Here is a 16,708-nt window from a genome sequence, read left to right as displayed (position 1 = left end):
TATGGATATGTGTGCTTTAAAACTTTGATACACATAAACCAAATTGAGCGAAAATCTGCGCTTTTTCTTTATATAAGTTTACCTTTAATCTTACCAGATTTACCAATGTTAGGGGTTTATAAAGCTCAAACCTATTTTTTCATAAAGTCCTGATATATATATATAAAAAAAAACGAATGTGTGGTATAATTGCCAATGGCACAGAAGTTAACAACTATAGGTCGCCGTACAGCCTTAAACAATGGGCTTAGACAATGCCGTATAGTCAGCTCTAAGAGACCCCAAAATGACAAATGTAAAATAATTCAAACGAGATTGCATGCCCTTTTTCCCCATTATAAAATAGTATTGTCTATTTTGTAAGCCCATCGACACCCTCAGGTTGTTATTTGCATTATTTTCCATCGAAATTATGACGATGTGAATCATTTAATGTAAGTAACCTTTTTGAAGTAGATACAATTTCCCCATTGCAATGTCAGTTTAATAGCTGAAAGATAATTGGTGATGGGAGATGCGATTAGAGATAAAATCACAAAAACATATGTTACCGTGCTAGTTTTCGAGAAAATGAAGATCAAAATCGGTAAATATTGCAAATTCTGACAATTGAAATTTTATTCAAATGGTGTCTTATATTCTACTTTTAAACTTTAACAATTTATGTCGACAATCATCAATTATAACTGTATACATAAGAATAAGTTTAAGAAGAATTGGAACGATGACATATGAGACAACTCTCCATCAAAGACGAAACTACATAAAATTTAATAACAGCTACAGGTCAATTCCGGTCTTCAACAATAAACAAACCCCGTACGAAATTACAAATGTAAAACAATTCAAACGAGAATGTTTATAACCTGATTTATGTACAGAATTATAAAAAACGATAAACAAATATGACGTACAGACACAAATGAAAACCGCTTTACTGACTTCTAGATTTATATAATCATGATAACGTTTGCAAACATTTTAATTTTTTCCCATGGAGCATTTTTTTAAGCTTTGAAAATCATGAACTCTTATAAATAGCTTGCCGTTAATTTGAAAACATTATGTTACGCCAAAGTTCAGTCTTTTGATATAATATTTTTCCACACAATTTTAAACTCGTTGTAATGTTTCTTTCATATATTTTATGTAAATTTAAAAATAAAGGATTACATAAATTTGAAAAAGACGCTTACCTTGAGATGGCTCCAGAAGTTTACGTACACAGTATATGTGTTTTGAATTGATGCGCGATCCCTCAATGATATGTAATTATCAGAAAATGTCAAAGAGGTCCGTATAGAATTATTGCAAATTGTAGCAAACTAATAATCCCAACTGAGTGCAAACTAATTTCTATATTAAATAAAACATGAATAAATCATGAAATGCGATCAATAAAACGGAAGTGTGTTTCGCCTTTGTTGATTCGACAAATAATATATTATGTTTTGATTTTTTAAATTACGGCCACTGTCATAGAAAAAGTTAATATGCTCGAAATATCTACTCGATAGATATATAAGTATTTGTTATTGGTATCAATTCGGATTTAAAAAAAAAGCTGTTTTCATTTACTGTAACGAGCTGCTTAAAATGGAATATATTTTTTTGGATATAAAGTATGTGTTGCATGTTTCGTCAAATATTCAAAAAGGGAAAAAAATTAATTTTTGAAATGTGACTGAATAAATCTCCTACGATATAATAAATTTAATCTAAAATAAAATAAAATACTTGTTGAATCTAACTGTGTTGAAATGTCACTAGAAATGCTACATAAGAAAATGCCTGTACCAAGTCAGGAATATGACAGTTATTATCCATTTCCTTGATGTGTTTGAGCGTTTGATTTGGCAATTTGATTAGGGATTTTCCGTTTTAAGTTTTCCTCGGAGTATAATTTTTTTGTGATTTTACTTTTATTAGTTCAAGTACATAAGTCCCACCAAACGCGTAACGTCCTTTTCAAACACACAACTTGATTGTCGATAGAGATAATTTTAGAAAAAAATAACATATAAATGTAGAGGAGGGAACACGGCACGCAAATTTGTCTGATATAAATGGTATAATGATGCCATCGTATTTTAACAGTTAAACAAGAGACAACTAAACACAACTGATTTGTTTGTATCAATATTAGTTACATGTGTATGAGTAAAACTGACAACACCGAGGACAACAGAAAACTGCAAAAAAACAAAAATTAAGGGTAATATGTTCGTGTTGCACCTGCGCATTCATTCACTTCCATGACAGTATTAATTTCAGATACACTACCACAATCAACAGTTATTCGTATCTAAAAACATTCCAAATATTGTGCATAATTTGATTTAGAGCTGCAGATACATAATGAACTGCAACACTTGTGTAATTTGTGTAAATGATCAATATCTTGGAGGCATTATGATTTTTACATTATTGTCATAACTAATTGAATAACATATAAGATGATGAGTGAGTGTGCCTCTCGGGCGATCTGAGTGGCAGTTATATAGAGTAACATGTTAGTTTTTCAAATAAAATTTTCCATAATCTAACTTCAGAAATATAGATATCAACTTTGGAAATTAACATTCTCAAAACGCATCGTATATAGGGCAGCTTTTATTAAAAATGATTTGTTAAAAAATAAAAAAAATAATGCCCTCAAGATTGTTGTCTACCAATCAAAATAATGGATTATGTGAAAATTAAGTCATTGTTTTATAGTATTTTAGATAATGGTAAGCGCACACTCAGATAATTGATAATTAATTAAAAATACAGAAAAACGGCATTACCGTCAGTGGATCATCCATTCTAAAATTCGTCCCCATAGCAATTATTTGAGTCAACGATTCATCGAAATGGTATCTATTATGGATATTTGTAATTAATTTGTAATTAATAATTCGACGGTATTGTGGCTAATCCTGTAATTTTTCGTACAGTTTTGTCTTTTGTCAACTGAATAACTACAACTGGGAAATAAAAACCCGCAATTAGTAGCTCCTCCAACTGTCTAGAACAGTCTCGCTGTCCTCGTTTGACAGACGCATTTTAAATGTCACAAATATAAATTAAAACAATACAACAAGTTTGTAGTAGTGATAACAGGGTTGTAATATAAAAAAGGATCAAAATACACTACTTAGGGTGGTTTGTATTTCATAGACCTTTGTCAAGTTCTCATCTAATTTTGTTTTATTTCTTTAATTTGACCATCCGAAGCGTCAGTATGTTGTTTCTTTTTGGTTTTTTTTTTTAATTCTTAGTATTAATTAATAAACTCGTCATAGAAATCAGGATAAAAAATGTATATTTGCACCAGACGCGCGTTTCCGTCTACAAAAGACTCACCATGCAGTGACGCTCGAATCAAAATATTATAATTATTATTATCATTATTATTATCATTATTTTTTACTATTAATACTATTATCATTATTATTATTATTATTATTATTATTATTATTATTATTATTATTATTATTATTATTATTATTATTATTATTATTATTATTATTATTATTATTCATAGAGCGAAACTCTGAGTAAAGCTTATCCAATCTACCAAAACATGTAACATGTCCTAAGTAATACATACATATAAATCTCGTGTTATATGTGACTAATGTAAGAAAAACATCAATATTTCTTAGAAATTGAGTTAGGGACGGTTTGCCGAGTAGTAAACCCCTGTTCAAAAGTCATACATCGACAAATCCGTGGTACAAACTAAAATCAAGGGAAACACATCAACTGTCAGAGGGAAACAACGAAATAACAGAACACTGAATTGCAACAAAATACAAACGACAATGCAACATGCTAAAAACGATCTATTAGATAAAAACTGCCCTCTTCCGGAAAAAAATGTTGGGTTGAACCTGGATTTGATGCAGTCCAAACCTCGCCCTTTATGACTTGGTCTAATATACTGCTAAACGACAACATTACATTATGAGAATACAGTACAATTATGTGCAAGAAAACCCAAAACAGAGATATACATAAACAAATAAAATAATAGCACATTACCAAATGACAACAGACGAAGAACAAAAAGGTTGTCTTTTGCGTCGTTTATTAACAATACACCACTAACCATTTGTACAATACAAACAGTTGCTGTAGTATTTCAGTGTAGTAGTGTCTATGGAATCCTCATAAATATAGAGTATATGTTAGGGAACGACCATATGACTTCTAGGGGGTTTTGGTTTTATTTCTGAAAAGATATTCTGATCCCGAATTTGAGGAAAAAAATAGATGACAAAAAATGTATTTTGAAAGAAATTCCCCCATACCTTATAGTATTCGATTTTGAAGAATAAAAATATCCGATTGATCGCGTCGAAAAACTAAACAAATATTCTGACTGAGAAAATAAACCATACTTCTCACCGAAATTCTCTATGAAATTTAGACGGTCGTTCCCTTGATAGAAAAGGTAAAATCACAAAATTACGGAACTCCGAGAAAAATTCAAAACGGAGAGTCCCTAATCAAAAGGCAAAATTAAAGGATAAAACACACCAAACGAATGGACAATAACTGTCATATTCCTGACTTGTTACAGGCATTTTCAAAAGTAGAAAATGGTGAATTGAATCTGATTTTATAGCGCTAAACCTATCATTTATACGACAGTATCATAAAATTTAATAATATTGATAATGATGAGCGAATAAAACAAACAGACACAATAGGTAAAAATGTCACAAATAAAGGTAAAAAGTATAATTCAGTAGTTCACATCAGCGAAAAGGGAACGGGATTGTAGTTGACATAAGGGACATATCCGATATCTATATAACAGATATTCCATGTAATATGCAGTGAACCAACTCGTGATGGCGTCCGTAAAATTTACGAAGTATACTAGCTAGATTGCTATGGTTTAGGGTTAAACTAGAGACTTTGCATGCTAAAAATCAACGTTTCTTGATTGTCCATTAAAAGGATAAAACATATAAAGGCATTAATTTACATATATATATATATATATAATAAAAGACCTTAATCAAGCAAGATTAAATTTACATTTTATTTTATTTCGAACAAGAATCACAAGAACGAAATCAAAACAGGCATTACATACTAGAATTAGAAAACGCCACTGTGATGAGGAATTACAAATAGGTCTCCCAGAACAGAATGATAGTATATGCCTATCTGCGTCTTGGTCGGCTTTAGAGGGGACAGTGTTTGAACAGGTGATCACCATGTAAACCGCGTTCATAGTATAGGTCCTAGCCGGTATTCTGGTGAAATCGTTCATTGGCTAGCTTGGCATTTGAATAAAGACCGGAGTTTTGTAGATTGACCGTTGGTCAACCAGTGTAACTCATCCGAAATTTGTGTATTCCCTCAAAGTCATTTTGACAGAGATTTAAATTACTACATTTTGCATTTTTCCCCCATGAAGTCGTCCATTTCAACGTGAATTTTTTTAGAGTTATTTATGATGACCTGTTGAAATTTGAATATGAATCCTTGAAAAGAGTGCAGTTGATTCAAGCTCAACAATGACGTCCTATTCAGTTATCCATTTCCATTTCAGTTTGGGGTTACTTGGCATCTCCTGTATATACTTCAAAGACTTTAAACATGTTTAATGAACACGTGTGGAATGTCATATTCGTATAGACATCGTGTGTAAATATCGTGACAGTGTGACGCCTGCATAACGCATGTGAATGAATATACAATTATAAGAAATAAAATATTCCCTGGTATGAAAGAAAAACATTTATATTGCAAAAAAGTATATGATACTTAGACTTTGAAAGAAAGGTTGCTATACAGATTTTCTTTTCAAAATTATAATTTACCAGTTGTACCATATATATATATATGTCACGATATCACAGTAGCATGGGTTCGAATCCCGGCGAGGGAAGAACCATAAATTTGCGAAAGCAAATTTACAGGTCTAACATTGTTGGGTCTGTAAATTTGCTTTCGCAAATTTTTGGTTCTTCCCTCGCCGGGATTCGAACCCATGCTACTGTGATATCGTGACACCAAATCGCCTGCACTGCAGCCGTCCCGCTAGACCACATGACCACCTGGGCTCTCAAAAAAGAGCTTTCGGTGGCCATATGTTACCTTTCCACGTCAGTTTTAATCTAGCGGCGTACTACAGTACATGATATATAAGGCATGAAGATGTTATTGTTACAGATCAGCTAAATTATCTATTGTAAAGGATCCTACAAATTAATGTAAGATACAGTCACAGAAAATAATTATATTCATAAGTACGTCTGAGTCAGTGATAACCCTACAACAGATGTATCCATCGGATCGCCATCAATGATGGTGATACATGGCTGTGTACATAATGTATATACAACTCGTCTAAACATCAACCCAACAATGTTAGATCTGTAAATTTGCTTTCGCAAATTTTTCGTTCTTCCCTCGCCGGGATTCGAACCCATGCTACTGCGATATCGTGACTGCAAATCGCCTGCCTTGTAGCCGTCCCGCTAGACCACACGACCTCCTGGGCTTCATAAAAATGAAGCTTTCGCTGGCCATGTGTTACCTTTCCACGTCAGTGTTAATCTAGCGGCGTACTACATAACATGATATATAAGGCATGGAGATGTTAAGCCAAGGTGGTCGTGTGGTCTAGCGGGACGGCTACAGTGCTGGCGATTTGGTGTCACGATATCGCAGAAGCATGGGTTCGAATCCCGGCGAGGGAAGAACAAAAAATTTGCGAAAGCAAATTTACAGGTCTAACATTGTTGGGTTGATGTTAAGACGAGTTGTATATACATAATGTAAACAGCCATGTATCACCATCACTGATGGTGATCCGATGGATAAATCTGTTGTAGAGTTGTCACTGGCTCAGACGTACTTATATGCACTGCAGCCGTCCCGTTAGACCACACGACCACCTGGGCTCTCAATAAAAGAGCTTCGGTGGGCATGTGTTACCTTTCAACGTCAGTTTTAATCTAGCGGCGTACTACAGTACATGATATATAAGGCATGAAGATATAATATATATATACAACTCGTCTAAACATCAACCCAACAATGTTAGATCTGTAAATTTGCTTTCGCAAATTTTTGGTTCTTCCCTCGCCGGCATTCGAACCCATGCTACTGTGATATCGTGACACCAAATCGCCTGCACTGCAGACGTCCCACTAGACCACACGACCACCTTGGCTCTCAAAAAAAGAGCTTTCGCTGGCCATGTGTTACCTTTCCACGTCAGTTTTAATCTAGCGGCGTACTAAAGTACATGATATATAAGGCATGAAGATGTTATTGTTACAGATCAGCTAAATTATCTATAGTAAAGGATCCTACAAATTAATGTAAGATACAGTCACAGAAAATAATTATATTCATAAGTACGTCTGAGTCAGTGACAACCCTACAACAGATGTATCCATCGGATATATATATATAAAATGACTGAATAAATAGTCAAAGATCAATCTTACAGGGCGATGGATCATGTACTATGATTCTGTACACTACAATATATAATATATAACAAGTCAAAAAGGGTACAACATCACCATTAAATAACTATAAAATATACAAATATTAGATATTTCGGATAACAGATATCTTTCTTCGGTAATTGCACGATGACAAATGAATCATGGCAATTCAAATTAAGACTCTATCAAAATCTTGATTTATACAATTTAAGCGAACGCTGGAACAATTTTAAAATTTCCAAACACACCGCAAAGACTACAGAAATATGCCAAAAATAAAAATAGTTATTTACGATGTGAAATGGCACAACTCTAGATTTCCAAAGGTTGTATGAAACGAGTTCAAAATGACTGTTCTTCCTGTTTACACAAGTTCACTGTCATTTGATTCTCCCTTAACCTAATACATTAACTAATAAAAAGAAGATTTAAGTATTTAATGAATCAATCAATCAATCAATGAAAAGGGCAATAACTCCTATACATTTATCAGATCAATGATTTGATTTGCAAGAATCAACCTTGCGCCAAAATGTCCAAAACATTATCGGCTAATTTTGTCTTTGTCGCATTCCTTAAAATAAAGCAATATAGCACAAACAGGCAAAAATGTATGATTAATTAAGACAGAACAGCTTATTTTGAATATTAAAGGTCTGCGTTTCTTTGATAATCTTATCATTAAAGACAAGAACACAGTTGAGAATTCGTTAATCTCTATCTTATTCAAAACATTTTCGACATTAAAGAAAAAATTACAGGAGAAAAACAATAAAGATAAGGAAAAATAAAAAGGGTTTTTTTTCACGGAAAGCCAATGCAAGGGGAAAAGACGACTTAATTAAAATGTCTTAATTACTGAGCACACTAGAAATCAAAACAAAGTCAGTATTTCATTGAATAGAAGTCTTTGATTGTTTGATTCTTAAACATGTTGAAGACAAGAAGGTTTAGGTGAGAATATTTTCACTCGACATTAAAGACATAGTAGCAGGAGAAAAATAACATTAATTCAGAATAAAATTAAAAGGTTTCCACGAAGAGGTTGAAAGACGAAAGAGTGTCGTGTTGTAATGGTTAGCGCATCGAACGTCTGACACAGAAGTTCCTGGTTCGATCCGAGTTCCGGGGAGAAATTTTTAGAGACTGAATTATCGGCTCACCTTTGACACCATTTGAGATTATGGTCTTGAGAAACTATGATAATTCTTAAAAAAAATAGTAAATTGCGGACCCGTGTTAATAGAGAGCAATATCTTTTGCACGTAAAATACTCCCTTGAAGATTTCGAAAAAGAGCAGGATAACGTCGCTACAAGACAGCACGCGCAACAGCAAAGTAGAAAGGGATTAATATAAGTTGTAATACCTTTTTTCCCCAAGCCACTTTAAATAAAAATGTTTGAATCAAAGATAACATCAAATAGTTGAGGTTGACAATTACATTTAGTAACTCTTAGGTTGGAGCTTTTTAATATATCTTTTTTTAGTTTTAAGTTATTTGCTGTAACACTACTGCACATTGTTATAATGGCAATTGGGAGTGACAGCTCCCAAAATACATTAAACCCAACCACAGTTCAGAAGCCAGTAAGAAATTTAGTGAAAAAAAGCTTTCCTTTCAAATACAAAAAAAAACAGAAAATAACTGAAAAGAATGTATCACGTTACTTCTAGTTACAACTTAATTAGAAACTGACCCCATAGATAAAGCAAAAATTCGTAAGATCAGTTTCAATCAGTCTTCTCCGCTGCATGCATGTCCCATCAGTAAAAGAGAATTTGAAAAGACAAAAAAAATCATTACAGAACTACCAGAAAACTATCCAGACAGCGCACAAATAATCATCACAACTAACGGAGTGGGAAAAAAACAACTGAAAAAAAACTAAAATCAAGGCTGCTGGGCCAGATAAAATCAAGCCAATGATCTTGAAAGGTCTAGCAAGTGGAATTTCTCCAATCTTCATCGTCATATATAATTTTCAACGGAGAAAGGAAAGATACCCGATGACTGGCGAATTGCAAATGTCATTCCGGCATATAAGAAAGGTCAGAAATATATCGCATATATAACTAAAGTCCAATATCCCTAACATGTATCTGCTGCAGAATAATAGAACATAAAGTCAACAGTAACATCATGAAACATGCAGAGGTAAATCACATCCTTTACCCACTACAACACGGATTCAGAAAGAAACGACCATGCAAAACACAACTCCTTCAAAGCATCGATGACATCACAAAATAACCTGGAAAACTGAAAAACAATTAAATCTGCTATCACTTGACTTATCACAATATTTTGCTCGCGTCTGGCGTAAATAGAAAATTGTATTCCTTGTATCAATGATGAGTTTATTTGATAAGGTGTCCCACAGCGACTCCTCCATAAACTACACCAATATGGCATCCGAAGTAAAACAAACAAATGGATATAAACCAAATGTTACAGTTAATGTTATTCATATGATCAATAAGTAAAATCCCCAAAATACTGAACACCGAGGAAAATTTAAAAAACGGAAAGTCCCTAATCAAATGGCAAAGTCACAAGCTAAAACACATCAAACGAATATATAACAACTGTCATATTCCTGACTTGGTATAGGCATTTTCTTATGTATAAAATGGTGGATCAAACCTGTTTTTAAAGCTAGCTAACTCTCTCACTTGCATGACAGTCGCATCAAATTAAAAATGGAAGTTATATAATATAAGGAACAACATCATGAATGTTTATGCATTTAGTCTGTAAAAAATTAGCTTTTTTGCAAATCAAATAGGCCTGGAGTCGGTCGATGCATAGTTACAAATCTAATTTAATAATGTCAGACGAATGATGAAACTAACTCAATTATCAAAAAACAGTTATTAGTTATTACTCACCCACCCTAAAACAGAGAACATCCAAGCTCCTATCAATATGTAGTCTACATTTCGTTTTATTTCTTTTAACATATAAATTCCAAATCTCACCATTGCAAAATAACTGAGGGGTAATGAATGTGTTATATTTTAGCAAAGTAATTTACGAAATTGTATGTTCATCTAAAAAGTCTTTAATTCGATTAGCTTATGTTATAATTATGTCATGTGCTTTTGATTTTTAACTAAGTACAGAGAGGAAAGGTAATTTGTTTCAGCTTTTGTCTTCACCAGGAAGGTTGAATAAGTTAAATTAAAAGTGTTATTGAAAGACGTTGATCATATCGTTCAGCATAAGTGCAAATAGGTCATTTGGTTTGTGTGAAAAATATGCAGCTCTATCTTATATTTTATTTTATTTTATTTTGTTATTAAAGGACAACAACAAGGACAGAAAACTCGTCGAATACTTATGGATTATCGTTGGTCACCTCAAAGAGATAGATTTATTTTCTCGGTTAAGACGGTACGGCGAAAGTGAGAAAAGTAATCCGAGTTGAGATGACCAAGGATAGTTTGTTTATTTCTATTTTGCCTATGTCGATGGACAACGGGCACGTGCACACTTAGTTTCTAGCGATAATTTTTTTTGTATCACTCTACTGTGCTGAGAAAATCATCAGTCAATAAGATCAAAGGAAAATTTTATTTTGTGAAATAGCGGCAAATTGACATGGAAAGCCTGTCTTAACTATTTGTAACTAACACAATTTCTTGTTTACTATCCAGAGCGGGCACTGGCAAACAATATTGATATCATTTAGTAATACGAAAATTAAACATTTGAATCCCGATAAAAGTCCAAATTTTATTCGCAATTTTAAAATTTCGTCCAAAACATTTTCTTTTGCTTATTTCATTTTCAAACCAAAAAGAAAAGTTATTCGAAGAAACAACTCAATGAGTAAACGCTTGAGTTGTGTTTTATTTATAAAATGACACTAACACAGAGTTCTCAAAATCTTTTTTCCCCTAGTGGTACTTTAAGAAAATCTGCTGGTCCTCACGAATTCATTCAACTCTTGATCCTATTGAGTTCTAATTTGTACCGCATCAAGAATGTATATTTAAATTGGCTTTTTTTTTAAAGTTGAAATAAAGTAAACCAGATTTAAAGTATTTTGACTTACATCTAATAATTGAGTTCCTTTTGTATAAACTTCTATTGCTATGTATTAAAATTTCTTAAAAACTTGCATATAGGGTATATATATGTTCCAATTGTCAAAGCCAAATTACGTCCAATTTTCTGTGGAATTTCCCTTGTCAAGAACAACTTGACAGGGGTTAAATGTGGAGAAGAATCTACCTACCCTTCTGGTTGGTGCACCTGAGATTGCCGGTTTAATTGGAGTTTGTGTTGCTTAGTCTCTTGTTTTGTATGTAATTATCTGTAGTCTGTTGTGTGTCCTTTCGAAATTTTTGTTTTTTGATAATGTATTAGAATTGACTATAGTAGGTTTTTCTTTAACTTCCATTAATTTTTTTTGTGCATGGCAAATAAATGTGACTATAAATATTTCCAAAATTTATCTGGACATATAGAACTTAAAATCAAATCCTAATTTGAGCAGAAATAATAAGTTAAGACTTGGGCAATATCAATAAAATATTTTTTTATTCATGAACAAGTAATGTTTTCATTTGCTGTAAAAAAAAAAAATTGGCATTACAAAATACATGAAGAAGATAGATTGATCATCAATTTCAAATAAGCCATATTATGATATGGTGCTCTAACATCTTATCTAGGTTACCATAAAAGTTTACATTTAAACTAAATATAATCTTTAATTTCATTTTACACCTAAATTCAGGAGTTGTCTTCTTTGGGGGTTTAGGGGTACATTTCAATAGGAAGCATCAAGCATGCTTATGTTATCTAAAATATATCTTAATTTGGAATGAAATTTTCCCAAAGTCTAATCCTACTACGCCATTTACTAAATCAAAAATGTTCTTTTTAAAAATAGCAGGGTGCATTAATCTAGCAGAAAAAAATCTATGTGTTTGTAAAATTGATTTTTTTACTAATCTATAGAAATATCTTTACAAGTAAAAAGGGAGATAATCCAGTCTATTCAAGAAAATTTACCAGTTCATCAGTAACTAGAAAATGCAACATTGTTTCATGAAATATTATAAAGATATTATATATTACTATAAGATACTTTCATAAGGCAGTGTATATTGAAAGCAAGAATACAAACAAATAAAGATAAACAAAAATAACAGATCTAATGATCAATATCAAATACACAGATTAACAAAAAATAAATAAAACGTAAAATACATACATTTGGATGTTGGGATAGAAACAGAGCTCTCACCTCTCTAGGATTTAAAGTGAGAAAATAACAAAAGAAAAATTTTCAAAATTCCTTTTTAAGTCAATGCTGATGCATAGTAATATCACAACTCTATAACTGAACAATGGAGATGCAGAAGACCAAAAATATAAATTGTCCTACTGCAAGACTGATATGTTTCTCTAAACGAAAATATAACTGAGGCATACAAGAGTGTAAAAGTTGGTTGATTCATAGTAAATATAATAAATAGCTAAACTAATCCCCTAAATTAAAAAAAAATGCAAAAGTTGACTTCCCTGACAAAATTGATTTTTATTGCAAATGTATAAATAGGTTAGTACTTGTAGCAAAGTTCATCTATATTTTCTTTTATTTATTTTTTATTGTTTGAAAATCTTAAATTTAATAAAACCAGTAAATACTTTCTTTCAGCTCAATAATTAGGTGTGGTGACGCATTTATATTTGGCCCATTTACCTGAAAAGTGATTACGCTAAATAAATAATAAAGCTACTATTGTTTAGTGATGTCAAACAAATTATTACCTCACAAGGAAGAATCTTGAGGTTAGAAGGATCCTACATGAATGATAAAATAAGTGACAGAATATTTACTATGTGACTCTTAGCAAATCATTTTCTTTTATTCAGATTATTTTTTTATTGAAGTCTTCTTAAATATGGGATCTTATTGTGTTATAACTGTCATATTTGATAAATAAGGAGTTAATGATATTCTCATGGTATTCTAGAGTAGAACCAGCATCAGACAAGGGACACAATCATAATATCTAATGCCTTATTCAGCAATGATTTTGCGAGTATAGTCTTGAGGAAACAAAGATAGTTTGTCAGAAGGGAACGATAAATGGCTGACCTGTGTTAAGAGAGTCATATCTCTTGCACGTTAAAGACACCCTTGTAAATTTCGAAAAAGAGTAGGCTAATGCCACTTCAAGGCAGTACTCGCACCCCCAAAGTGGAAAGGGATAAATATAAGTTGCAAAACTTGTTTTCCAATCCACTATAAATAAATATGTTTAAACTAAACTAATGATTTAAAGTTTGGAAAGCATGATGTTTAACACATTTGTTATCCTTAGTTTTGTGTGCAAATTGCTTTTGTTTTTTTTAGTTTTTCTTTTTTTCAGGGGGGTAGGGGGGATTTTTACAATCTTTAACAAAGAATCATACCAAATTAAAACAATGGTACACATCACATCCTAATAATTATATATAAACAAGTATAAAGGGACCTGGATCAAGGGAGATAACACTGTGAATCATCAACTATCTTGCAACAACAGATAACACTTAAAGTTGCTTATCTTTATTCCAATGATATTACTTCTGAAGCAAGATCAATGAAATTATACCCCTTAGTAATACAATACTATGTACAGATAAATACAAGCTTAATGGGACAGCCTTATTATTTTAATAAATAGTAAAAACTAACATCTAACAGTAAATAACAAAATGCCTTTAAATATCACAGAAAATTATGACATAAGTACTATATAAATAACAAAGCAATGGAAAAATTAAATAAGACAAAAAATACATGAAAATGGAAATAAATTAAATAAGAAAGGGGTGGTTTTGGAAAATATATGCCTTTTTCTTGAAATATTTGAATAACATATACACTGAAAACAACTTTTTTATCCAGCATAGTCAATATTTTATGCAAGGATTATTTTTCCAAATGAAAGAGTAGTTTTTCCACTAATTGTTTATGATCAATATTTTCCTAAATTTTTTAAGTGTTTGGAAAATTTTACTCAAATACAAAAAATTACATATTTTTTCTTCAAATTATACATTTTTAAATATGGGATAGAGTTACCCAAATGATGGTTCTGTATGATGATTTTTTTATCATTTTGCATAAGATTGAATTTAATTTGATGTCCACCCATGCAATTATATACCTCCTGCTGTATGATCCTTGAGGATTTCTAGCACAACTCTTGTCTACAACATTTTTGCACACAATTATTACAGCACATCTTGATGCAATCAACATTTCATTTTCATGGATAGAATAAATGCAGGGTTCATTATATTTGAAGCAGTTTTTTTGGTGTTTTTTTTTTGTTTTGTTTTGTGGTCAAATCAAGCTTTAAGTCAATAAGCATTATAATGTCATTTTACAAAAAAATGTAAAAAAAAACAAACATTAAATCAATACAGTGCTACATTAAGCTTTGAATTCTACCTTAATAACAATTTTTATCTAGCACAAAACATTTCCTTATGTTGCGTTTTTGAAAACCGATTTTAAGGTCATTTTCTTTTAAAAAAATTAAAAAATTGTGATTTCAATGCATAACAATTTTAAAATAACTCTAAATAAAATTTCGTTCCAGCAGACCAGGAGCAATGAAGTGTGCGAACACCTACAAACTTTATACTGTAAAAACTTACTAAATTACCCCAAGTAGCTTTCAACTTAAACATTAGTCTAATAAACTGTACTAGGGTAACCTGACTCAACTGAATTCTCCATAAACTTAAAAACTGTTTTTACAAAACTTATGTACCAGGAAAAACAATTATTAATATACAGTTATCAAACCAGCATAAACTGATAAAATGTCTACTCTTAGCAAAAAGTTCAGTTCCTTTGGTTTCACTGTATATAGAATCTAGCCAGTCATAGTTTTACATTTGTAATGCCAGTTATAACGTACAACTTTTTCTTTGTCTACTTCCTTACTTATGAAATGAATGTTAATATATATGAGCCAAATTCAATATGTCTACCATTTTTTAGAGTCCATGTATTTCTGAACTTCTGTGAAAATTTCATCTACTGTTCCTTCCGCTTTAATCTGAAAAAGGAAAAAATGTTTATGATTTATATTGTGTAACATATCAAACCAGATGCTCCGCAGGGCGTAGCTTTATACGACCGCAGAGGTTGAACCCTGAACGGTTGGGGCAAGTATGGACACAACATTCAAGCTGGATTCAGCTCTAAATTTGGATTGTGATTAAATAGTTGACACAGCATAGGTTTCTGACACAGAATGAATGTGTTCTAATGAACTTAAAATTTTTGTTTTCTCTTAGAGCAATTCACTATGCTGTTGAATATTAATCCTCTCAAAAAAATGTTTGAAGAAATTTTCTTTTTATTTATGAAATTTCAAATGAGAAAAATTGAACCCAATTTTTTAATCACATCCCCCTTTCCCTTATTCCAAAACTAATCTCAATTAAAATATTCTAATGGAGTTTGCAACAATAACTACTCATTTAAATACATCATAAAATATTAAGATGTAAAAAAACTGCTTGTTATCACTGAAAGGTAAAGATCATTTAAATTTATCAGTTGGTAGTAAAAAGTGAATATACATTGTATATTGTATATAACAAAGATTTAAGTTGATTCTGGACAAAGAAAGATAACTCCAATTAAAAAAAATTCTTGCAATTAGATATTTCTTGCTTACTATTCTAGACAAAGAAAGATAACTCTAATTAAAAAAAAAAATTGCTATTTCACAATATTGTGAAATTAGATATTTCTTGCCATTGCACAATACTGTGCAATTGAAAAGACTTGCTATTGCACAATACTTAATATAATAATTTTAGATCCTGATTTGGACCAACTTGAAAACTGGGCCCATAATCAAAAATCTAAGTACATGTTTAGATTCAGCATATCAAAGAGGCCCAAGAATTTAATTTTTGTTAAAATCAAACTTATTTTAATTATGGACCCTTTGGACCTTAATGTAGGCCAATTTGAAAACGGGACCAAAAATGAAGAATCTACATACACAGTTAGATTTGGCATATCAACGAACCCCATTTATTCAATTTTTGATGAAATCAAATAAAGTTTAATTTTGGACCCAGATTTGGACCAACTTGAAAACTGGGCCCATAATAAAAAATCTAAGTACATGTTTAGATTCAGCATATCAAAGAGGCCCAAGAATTTAATTTTTGTTAAAATCAAACTTATTTTAATTTTGGACCCT

At 31.5% G+C, this 16,708-nt stretch overlaps 1 protein-coding gene across 3 annotated transcripts in view; it reads right to left on the bottom strand.

Annotated features, from left to right (window-relative positions):
• Positions 1 to 11,992: 11,992 nt before the first annotated feature.
• The window catches only part of LOC134707761 (adenylate kinase isoenzyme 5-like), a 48,433-nt gene continuing 43,717 nt past the window's right edge, over positions 11,993 to 16,708 (bottom strand). For all 3 annotated transcript variants that reach the window (XM_063567793.1, XM_063567792.1, XM_063567794.1), the window contains one exon: positions 11,993 to 15,544. In XM_063567793.1, the coding sequence (XP_063423863.1) occupies positions 15,473 to 15,544 (72 nt within the window). In that variant the 3' untranslated portion in view covers positions 11,993 to 15,472. The remainder of the gene's footprint in view (positions 15,545 to 16,708) is intronic.

This window comes from Mytilus trossulus, chromosome 2, assembly GCF_036588685.1.
Source record: "Mytilus trossulus isolate FHL-02 chromosome 2, PNRI_Mtr1.1.1.hap1, whole genome shotgun sequence".
NCBI classification, from domain to species: domain Eukaryota; kingdom Metazoa; phylum Mollusca; class Bivalvia; order Mytilida; family Mytilidae; genus Mytilus; species Mytilus trossulus.
Note: the sequence above shows the minus strand (reverse complement) of the source record. Positions and strands in the feature narration are given on the sequence as shown.